Raw genomic sequence first — 10,220 nt, 5'->3', positions numbered from 1 at the left:
GATCCTTTTCCTGATGCTGGGCAGTGACGCAGCTTTTAAATTCACGTGGCTTTCTCCCAGTCTTACTGAACCCAGCGCTTAAAGCACAAACGCATTCATGTAGTATTTCTCTGCATCCCCACACATCAGCTGTTTTGCCTTTAGCCTGTGTTGTGTATTTCACCTATAGTTCAGCACTTCATCTGCAGACAGTAACTTGTTAGATATGGAAAAAGATATCCAGCCTATTTAATTCACTCATTCATTTCAATTCAGTTTTATTGACAGACCCTATAACGATTAGCCTTCCTCATAGCACACGCATGTGTACACCAGTCTGCAGAGTCACTGTGTTAAAATCAAAATAACCTACTGTGTGTGTGGTTATGTGCACAAATGTATCTGTGCTGAGACAGAGGTTTGTAAAAAAAAAAAAAAATCTAGAGTCTGAAACTCCAGCAGCAACACTGCAGCACAAAGACTTTCAAGTAACTTAAAGAAGTCCAGACGCTTTTCTTTGCAAGCTCCTTTGACTACGATGACCTGGATGACTGAGAACCTTCACAGACTTGCAGCATAAAGAGCAAGGTTTTTTCTTGCAGTCTTCACCAGGATGACCTCAAGCATGCTGACTAAGCAGTAAGTTTGCTCTTTATAGCACAAGCGCTGCTGGAGCTTGAGCCTCTTCAGAAGACTTTGTGAAAGCGCAACAGTTTCCACACTTTACAGATATAAACTGTATTTTTCTGCACATTGACAGAAATAACCGGGGAGAAGACATCGGGAGACATGTCAGAATGATGTATCCACATTCAGCAGAACAGCTTTGTGTTGCCATATCAAGAATAGGACTGTTTCTGTCTGTGATCAAATCCAAGGCAGAACACACTCATTAAATATTTGGATGCCCTTTCTACCAGAAGGGCTGCTTGATTTTGTTCATAATAATCCTTAGCGCATCCACAGGCCGACTGGAAACTCCTGCATACCTTGTTAACAGGTGCGAGCTGGGTTCGGACAGAACCAGCGTGGAGTCGACTGCTGTCTCCGAATCTTCCAGGAGACCTCTCCCTGCGGCTGTCCAACACCCTGCCCGGTGACTTCTCCCGGTCCAGAGGCCGGGCAGGAGACTTGTCTCTTCTGAACTCTGTGCGGCCCTCCCGATAACGATGTGGGGTGCTCGGCTCCCGATGCAAGCCGTCATGGCTGCCGGGGCCTGAGGTCAGACGCTTAGAGATGTGCTCTGTGTAGGTGGGTGGACACCGCTTACTGGGACTACTGTTAACAACAAAAACACACCATGGATGGTAGCAGGCATAGCAAAGCCAACCTTCCAGTGATTTTTAGCAGACAATACAAGCGCTCAGGAGGTTTTAGGTGATTTGTTTTGTGTTTGAATGTTTAACTCACTCCGACTGTCACTGAAATATTTTTTTTCTTTGTTTAAACTGGATTAAAGTGAGCAAACATGAGAGTGAACTGACCCTCGACTGGACCCGGTCCTCTGGAGCTCCCCAGACTCTCTGATCAGACTTCCCTTACAGCAGATGACCCGCAGTTTGTTCTGGTAGGAGGAGGCGAGGTAAATTGCCCCAGAGGAAATAGCTGGGCCCAGGTAACGTGGATTTGGAATATCTAGGTGTGCCAGCACTGTAGGACTGGAAGAAAAGACCAAATTGAGGGAAATGCAGCTGAGAAGTAAACTCAACGAGTGTAAGATGTGGCACAAAGAGGCCACTGTGTCTCACCCCAGAGCAGCGTGCCCCTGCACCTCGATGACATCCAAGGAGTTGAAGTAGGTGACAAACAGGTAGGGCTCTCTGTAGGCTGCAACAGACGACACACAATTATTTAGTTATTTAGTGGATTTGGTACAGTTAATGGTGTTTTTTTTTTTTTTTTAAATCCAATGCGAGAATTAAGATGAAAGAAACAGCAGTTACCAAACGACAGAGGCAAACGGCTCCACTTGATTTCCTCAGTGCGGCTTCTTCGTCCATACGAGTCCACGAACACTCCAAACTCTGCCACAGAAACATTTGCTGCACTCTTCATCATACTCTTACAGACAAAACACTGTGTGCAGACAGCAGTATTTTAAGCACACTTTTATAATATAATAGCTTTAATCCCCAAAAATGTTATTCAGCTTATATACCCAGATTAGCATTTATTATTTATAGATGTATACCTAGAATAGACATTTAGAATCAGTAACCTATCCCCAGTAAGTACATGTCTTTGGAGTGTCGGAGTGGTAACCACTATGCAACGAGTGCATTAAAAATCCTGGGACACTAACAGTTTGTGCTTCTGAAACTGCAGTACTACTAGCACAACAGGATGCATGTGTAAAACACATTCACCCAGCTGAAAATGTAAAACAGTTGGAGCCTGAAACATGTTTCGATCTAGCCAGGTTAGAAGAAAAACCCCTTCTGTTGCACTGACTTGGTTAATCGTATCTCATGAGCTCATGGAGCTCAGTTCCTATGGATTTACCGTGAAAACACAGAAGATATTCCTCCTTCTGCATGCTGCTGGCCACCTGCATGATGGCGATGGGAAAACTGTGAGACGAGGCTGCAAACACAGCCGGGGCCAACGAAACGTCGTTCTTGTCCAAGAATTCTGCAGCGGAAAAAGCTGAGGTTAAAAGCCACACAGTGATCCAACAACCGTAAAATATCATCCTGTGACTGGCTGGTAACTGATTTGATCCTGGAAGCATTAAAGGCATAAAGAAGTACTGCACCCTCAAGTACAAATTGCTTCATTTCAATCTCGTAGAACTTGTTTGTGCCGATGATGATGCTGTAACTGGTCAGATGGATGCAGCTGCAGGGCTCCAGAGTTTCAATTTCCTGTGAGGTAAAGAATTAGGTGGTGAGGGAAAGCCAGTACTTTGAAGCACATCTAGTAGTAGAAAATGTTTTGAAGGTAGAAGATTTATCCACTTTAAAACCAAACGTTACCTTTGTTTGGTCAAAAGAAAAAAAGCATGACATACTTTCAACAGTATAACAGACTGTACTGTGTCATACTCACCTTACGAATGCAGTATTTGCTAAGATTTTCATTGTAGCGCAGAATGGTTATTTTGTTTGGCATTGCAGCACATATACAAGGCGTGTTGTCTATCTGTAAAGAGAATGCACATGCTCGTACGAACGGTCACATTTCAACCATGAAAACAGCATTCATGCAAAGACAGAAGAACTACCTTTCCTGCAGCAAACAGATGGCAGCCTTTCACAGTCTCAAAGATGTATGGAGCCAGTTCAGACTGGCTAGGCAGGTGGGACTGGGCCAGAGACTGCTTCACTCTTTTAATCTCCACCAGACACAGCGCTCGCTCATCCCCTGCAGCACACAGACATTACACATAGCTTGTTCAAGGATAAAGACATTAGTCACTTTTAAGCCACCCTGCTGTCTTGTGTAACAAGATATTTACAAGTTTCTCCAAAGTTATTAGTATGGCAGACCAACCTTTCAGTTTAAATGATGCATAATAATTGCACTTCATCAGTTATGCCAATTATTTGTAATGGCAGCAGATATTGACCTTTTGATTTACGACCGACGCTGTGACTGTCTCAGCGAATGAAAATCTAGAGTCGACTCCTGCTGCTCAGCAGACATTTATTTTCTACTGAAAATACCAAAGCTGGGCCTCTCACCAACAATCATCAGCAGTTTCTCCTGCTCTTTGATGATGTAGATCTGAAAGACTGACCCCAGGCCAGGAATGTGAGTCAGGGAGTTCTTGATAACATTCAGCGCATACAGCCCCTCTTCAGAGCCCACCAGAACGATCTGCGGCACAGCAGCGAAACACAAAAAAACCATAAATATTCAGGTGAACGTGGTGACATTTCAAACTGGAGCAACATGCGGCAAATCCTGGCAGAGAGCCCCGAGCATCTGCTCCATCGTTCTTCTCCTGAATACACCTGCAACTGCAGATCATGTCATTTTCTACTGCTTAAAATGCACAATTAAGAAGTAAACATATTTTCTAATAAATATATATGTAGTTACATATGAATATCATTTTATAGCATATAAAACATGTTCCTACCTGATCTGTGAGCGGAAGGGTGCAGTTAATGTCCAGCCTGTCATCTCCCTCCAGCTTCAGCAGAGAGTTTCCCAGCAGCTTCTGAAAGAACAGAGAGGGGTGAAGGGTCAGCTGGATCACGACCTCCACGTGACCTTGGGTAGGAGGGAACAGAGGAGCAGGACGGGAGGGGCTGGATGGTTGGAGGACTGGGTTCAGAATCACAGTGTCAGACGTGGGACCAAGTCACAAGCGGTCTTCAGCTTCAGGTCACGGATAGAAAGTTATACTTGTTAGACCTTTAATAGCACGCTGTTTTATTCAGAGGCTCTACAGTACCAACGAAACGATTCTTTCATTTGTAATAAAGTAATTTTGTACCACTTGTCAGCATTAAAGGGAATAAAAGATACTTTTAATAAACATTAGCGACTCCTACGAAGCTGAGAACAAGATTTTACATTCGAAATGAATAAATGAAGTAAATATTTTGCCAGTGGTCAAGTACAGATTGCAAAAACGTAATGTTTACACAAATGATCAGAGTGAAAGGATCAAAGTCTACAAGCTCTACTGCGTTTAAACAAGAGTCATCATTAACACTAATCAGCATCACCGCCGGCTTCCTCATTACTGAGTCAGTGTTCCAGCTCATACGCTGCTGATATCTTCTACACATATACAACAGAATCAGATACATACAGCTGCAAGCTGAGATGAGCGGGTCAAGCAGATTAGGACAGTCGCCATAGCAACTTAAACTATTAATATTAAAAGGTGGCAATTGAGTCTGATAGGAATTTGAACTCCTTTAGGGATTGGGTAGAAGTACAGTAGCAAGCTTTAGGCCTCACTCGCCTGTGTACCCAATCAGCATCTGTGCTGATTTATATGGATGACAGATGTACTAAGCTCATGTCCATCACATTCATAGTGCTTATACAATTTCAGTGATTGGTCTATAAATAGAGTAAATTATGAAAAATGAGCATTGCCGTTTACAGAGTCAGCCATAAAGTGACTTCAGATGAACTCCATGACTGACACATGAGGTTTCACTCGTCGTTTCACTCATATCAACCTGAATTTACAAGTTAATGAGGATGAGAAAAAATTACTTGGACAACATTAGTTTCATGTAATTTTAATATTACCACATTCAGCTCTGGATCTTGTCGTTGCTTTTTTCTTTTAAAGATTAGTAAGAATATGACTTGCGTCTCTTGGTTAAGTCAAGTGACTTGAGTCCCAGCCTCAGAGGAGTGTGCAGAAAGGGCAGAGGTAACAACGCAGACAAGTACACAAACAGGTAAAACTCGGCAGTGCGGTCCCTGCTCCTCCGGACAGGACAGCTGCAGAGATTCAACCCAAAGATGATCAGACATCTTGGCGAATATTTGTGTACTGTGGTTAGAAAAAAGGACATCGGAGACAGGGAAGAATATTTGAGAGTTTGTTCAGGATACAGCAAAGGATAGTGAAAGTGAGAAGTGGTCACAGCAAGTGAAGTGACAGCAGGGTGGGGGGCAGGTGACAGCCAACGAAATGACAGACTCATGCACTACAGCGTGCCTGGTGTAGGATGTGCAGTGCTCGTGTGTGTCAAAATGTCTCGTGTCTAACTGTTTACCTGGACCAGTGGAGACAGAACCATTTGTCTTTTGGACACAGCAGCCTATGTGTGCAGTGACACATGGGTAGGAATAGAGCAAATCGACAAAACACGCCCATATGCCGGACATACAATGTGTCACGATGAAAAAGCAACAAACACAGGCGAGAGAGACAAAGAGAGAGGAGAGAAAGAGAAAAGAAGAGAGAAGAAAGGGACAATTAATGACGCATGTAAGCGAAACTACCCGTTAAACTTTAAGCTCGAAACCTACGTCTTAAATAGTCTACGGAGGGGAAATCTGCTCATGGTGAACAGCACCAACACAGTCAAATATCATGTTTACGACCACAGACGCGACAGCTGTGACCACGGCCGGATATGAATTGAGTCAGGAGACATTAAAGACAGAGAGCGAGCTGCCCCGGGTTGCGTTCGCCTGCTCTGGAGATACTCACTGCGTCAGCCTCTGCCTTCTCCCGGGAGGCTCGGCCCGCAGCCACCACAGACTCCATCACAGCCACCCAGCGCTGTTTGTCTGGGAAACTGGGAGCCATGAAGTAAACAGCCTGACCAGGCCAACAGGGAGTGTGACACCGTGACTCCAGCTTTAGGACATAAGGAACATCTGACACACAGAGAGAATAAAGTATGACACGACTTCAAATGATTAATATTTGACAGACTTTTGAACAACATTGGGAAGGCAAAGGCTGCCTGGTACACTTCACATCTACCTGACTTGGCAGTGTTTGGTAGTTCAGATGCTCCCACTGCTCCATGAACCACCACCTCCCCATCTGACAGACACAGATCAAACTCCTCCAGTGGTTTCACTGAGTCTGAGCAACACACATAAGGAGATTCATAAGCACTGGTGCCCACTCTAATAACTTTCCATCTATCTAAAAATCCAGACAGCTAAACATGTCACCTTCTCTGGGCTCTATCTCATAGATGGATATTTTAGTCCCATCCAGGACCACATATTTCCTCTCCCAGCCCTGGCCTCGTTTGCCATTCCTGCAAAAACACAAGACGACAACAATACCACTGTGAAGACAGATGAGTGGATTTTACCAGACGGAGTATTATTGTGAGGGCCTATGAGGAGTTGTTCTCAGTAACATCAGGCCACCTGATCAGTTAGAGGACATGGGTGCAGATGTCACACAGTGGAAATTTGTATTTATCCTGTATATTGTTTTTATTCTGATTTTTAGTGTTTATTTATGAGTGTCGTTTTATTTGCATGGTTTTATTCTGTTTCTATTGCATGGTTTTTAGTGTTTTATGTGACATAGTTTTTAATCCACTGTGGACTGGCTACACATGGGACAAATTAGCTGATCGGGACCACCTGCTGAGGCAGGGGTGTGTCCAGAGGTGGCCTATCAGCTGTGTAAAGACCTTTTAAAAGCAGGCTAGCTGAGCACTGAAGGAGAGAGGCCCCAGACTGGGAAGTTAATGCTAGATGGCCAGCGTGACCCGGCGACCCAGCGACCCAGTCCTGACCTCATGGAATGGCAACAGTAGGAGACAACGCGTGTGATTGGCAGCAGGGCAGAGGTTTACCTGCATTTGTGAGTAGGGTCTCTACTGTTGTTTACTGGGTGCAGCTGGGTTGGGAGAAGGTCGCCATGGCCACGAGCCACGGCCGCTTCTGGAACCATTATTCTGGCCCCTGTTTGTCATTTTACAGGACACCGACGCAAGGGGAGCTGTGGCGGTGGTCGCATGATGGATTCGGGTGCAGAACGCAAGCTGGGCTGGGATATGATGGGCCAGTGGAAGGACAAGAAGATGGGAGGCTCTTCCTTGTCTGCGGAAGACGGGGCTGGCGTGAACTCTGCTCTAAAGCTGGAATTCCTGGCCTGCTGATGGACCCATAATGAACATGTGGCATAATTATAGCAGGGGTTTTTTAGTGAATGTAGAAAATGGTAGTTTTACGGGTTTTAGGATTGTTTTACTAGATTGACAACATTTTATTATGTACATTTTAAGGATGTTTTATTTGTGCTCCCTGGTCTAGTAATAAACTGTTTCTGATCAGAATGTCCTGCTTCATCTCTGTGCCCTGGGTATCTGACTCGCTTGCTCCCCCTTGTATTTTAAAGAATCTTTCTTTTTAGCAGGACATTCTGGCGCGACTGCTTTAGTGTTCCCCGTGTGTTACACATATAGCTCCCTCACTGTAGAATGACAGACTCCATATTGTATGGAAATGTATGTAACTCGTGGCCCTTCCCAGATTGGCAGGTACTAACGATTGCTTCTTTAAGATCATCACTGATGTCTTTCCTCCTTGACACTGTAACACACACCCAAATGTTCCAAAACTTCTGCTTTTACAGCTGTGAGCATGTGAGTTGCTCTCGCTTGTTGACCATCAATTAATCAATATATGTGATTAGCAGCAGCTGGCTGCTACGTTCCCTCGTAATTGAGTACAGGTGGACTTTGTTTTTCCACACACTGTTTCTGCATATTGGCTGAACTATTGTTTGATTTATTACGTTTTTGTTAATGATGTATACAATATGTAAATCCCCTAATTTAGTATTTACTTAACTAGAAGATCTGCTAAAGACCAGGTGAGTCCTGAGATAACTTTGCCGTCTTGGGTGTCATTTCTTTTTCACATGACTGTACGTACGAAACATCAGATGTATAAAATGCTGTGTGATGTATCCACTCTTGTTGTCTTTTTTAATTTTTAAAGCTGTTTGTACGGACACTCCTTGTTTGTAAATCTCTACCGTTGTGAAATGTAACACATGTGGATGAAAAGATCAGATGCTCAGATAAAATCACTGTTTGTAAACATGGCATTAAGAAAACAATAAAGAAGAAGCCAAATACACAGTAACACAAAGTGAAACTGAGAACTGGAGAATTACAGAAAAAAAGGCAAAAAAAAAGTTTGGAAATTTGTACTTTTACTACTACTAATATTCAAAATATAGGGTTGATATTTATCAGACACTATAATGCTCTAATTTGTCAGTTTTTGTTAAATCGTGTCTCACATTCATCTCCATCTCACTGCTGGAGGTTTAACTCACTTAAAAAACGGGTATATGTGAAGTCTGCACATTAGAACTGCAGATTTATGTGCAGCTGTTTCGGCAGGTGATGTGTAGGACGGTCTTGATATATAATAATGCAAGTGAGCAAAGACTGAGTCAGACACCACTGTGTCCACAGCTAACCTGGGCTGTTTCATCCAGCCCTCCAAGTGCATGTGTCCGCCGGCCTCTTTCAGCTGCTGGCCCGGAGCGCTGCTCTTATCTCGACACAGGCCCTCAGACAGATGCAGGGAGCAGTCACTGGACATCCCGCATGTGGCTGGAAGGCAGGGGGAGCATTTCGGGTGGCACAATGCATGGCATTCTGAGGAGAGAGCAGAGCGACACTACTGACACCGCCAGTCTAAAAGGAGAGCGTGTTAACACTATCAGCATAAGGAGAATGCACAGTAGGTTTATCTGTCCATAAAAATGCTCTCTTCTTGTGAGAAAAGCTTGTGTTTGCCAACTGTTAAACATCTGCAAACCGTCAAAGACTGAACATTTTGTATATGTGTTCACTGATGTAAAGATTTAAAGATGAAATGCTGCTATTAAAACCCAGAATGATGACTTTCATTGTAAAACGGAAAACTTCAAAACACAGACAGAAAGGCTAATGTCAACTTTGGTCTTATCACAGTTTTTCTGAATTGGTAAAACACTAAACTCCATTCTCTAAGACATCAAACAGTCTTTTGGCCAAACCTTAAACACGGTTCAGGTACTTAGACACGATTTGCAAAACTCATACACTCTGTTTTTCAAAACCTTAAACATATCCTTAGTCACTAAACACATTTCACATGTGTGTTGCAAAACTGTAAACACTGGCAGCAAAATGTGAACACAACTTCAACACAGCTGTCATCTTTTACACACAGCAACTCACAGCTGAACACACATGTTTCTAATGATGTGATCAGACCCTCTGCAAGACTTAAAGATCTACGATATCAGTATGTGCGAGTGTAACCTGTAACCAGCGACTCTTCCAGTACAGTTCTGTGCCCATAGGCCTACTCTTACTGTTGGCTAGGTTGTTACAGATGGTACTCTTGCAGTACTGTAGACTATATTGTAATAGTGCACATATATCTGGAGTGTATATACTGTAAATACACTATTTCATTAGTCTGTCTTTCTGTATCACTACTTATCTATTATCTATTATACAGAGTGTTTGAAATGGATTCCATGGAAACCTCCATGAGATATATTTTGAAAGATGAATCAGGGTTCAGTCTGGCAAATAGAAGACGGAGAGACAGCAACATACATTTTTTCTCAATTGTTTCCACACATTTCCTGAAAACATCCCTCATATTGTCAGAACTCTGCACACAAATAAAAAAAACACACACACAACGAGCAAAACCCTTCAATTCTCCTGCAAAATGAAACTTTACATTCAAAACAATGTAATTTCTTGTCAAAATGGCGTTTTGTTTTCAAATGACACACAAACCATCACATGAATAGACATTTATAAGAA

The 10,220-nt window shown here is 43.2% G+C and overlaps 1 protein-coding gene across 7 annotated transcripts in view; it reads right to left on the bottom strand.

The window, feature by feature from the left end:
* The window catches only part of citb (citron rho-interacting serine/threonine kinase b), a 50,130-nt gene that overhangs the window by 1,655 nt on the left and 38,255 nt on the right, over window positions 1-10,220 (bottom strand). For 4 of the 7 annotated variants that reach the window (XM_005746070.1, XM_005746069.1, XM_005746072.1 and 1 more), the window contains 15 exons: window positions 8,870-9,050; window positions 6,589-6,677; window positions 6,392-6,496; window positions 6,113-6,282; window positions 5,673-5,717; window positions 4,064-4,144; window positions 3,663-3,798; window positions 3,203-3,342; window positions 3,028-3,120; window positions 2,735-2,843; window positions 2,482-2,610; window positions 1,923-2,003; window positions 1,728-1,806; window positions 1,464-1,637; window positions 969-1,257 (listed from right to left, as the gene is read on the bottom strand). In XM_005746070.1, the coding sequence (XP_005746127.1) occupies window positions 969-1,257; window positions 1,464-1,637; window positions 1,728-1,806; window positions 1,923-2,003; window positions 2,482-2,610; window positions 2,735-2,843; window positions 3,028-3,120; window positions 3,203-3,342; window positions 3,663-3,798; window positions 4,064-4,144; window positions 5,673-5,717; window positions 6,113-6,282; window positions 6,392-6,496; window positions 6,589-6,677; window positions 8,870-9,050 (1,901 nt within the window). The remainder of the gene's footprint in view (window positions 1-968; window positions 1,258-1,463; window positions 1,638-1,727; window positions 1,807-1,922; window positions 2,004-2,481; window positions 2,611-2,734; window positions 2,844-3,027; window positions 3,121-3,202; window positions 3,343-3,662; window positions 3,799-4,063; window positions 4,145-5,672; window positions 5,718-6,112; window positions 6,283-6,391; window positions 6,497-6,588; window positions 6,678-8,869; window positions 9,051-10,220) is intronic. The other 3 variants (XM_005746073.1, XM_013914131.1, XM_013914132.1) reach the window with 1 other exon arrangement.

The sequence above is a fragment of the Pundamilia nyererei genome, unplaced genomic scaffold, assembly GCF_000239375.1.
Source record: "Pundamilia nyererei isolate P.nyererei 1_Seehausen unplaced genomic scaffold, PunNye1.0 scaffold00172, whole genome shotgun sequence".
Taxonomy (NCBI): Eukaryota; Metazoa; Chordata; class Actinopteri; order Cichliformes; family Cichlidae; genus Pundamilia; species Pundamilia nyererei.
Note: the sequence above shows the minus strand (reverse complement) of the source record. Positions and strands in the feature narration are given on the sequence as shown.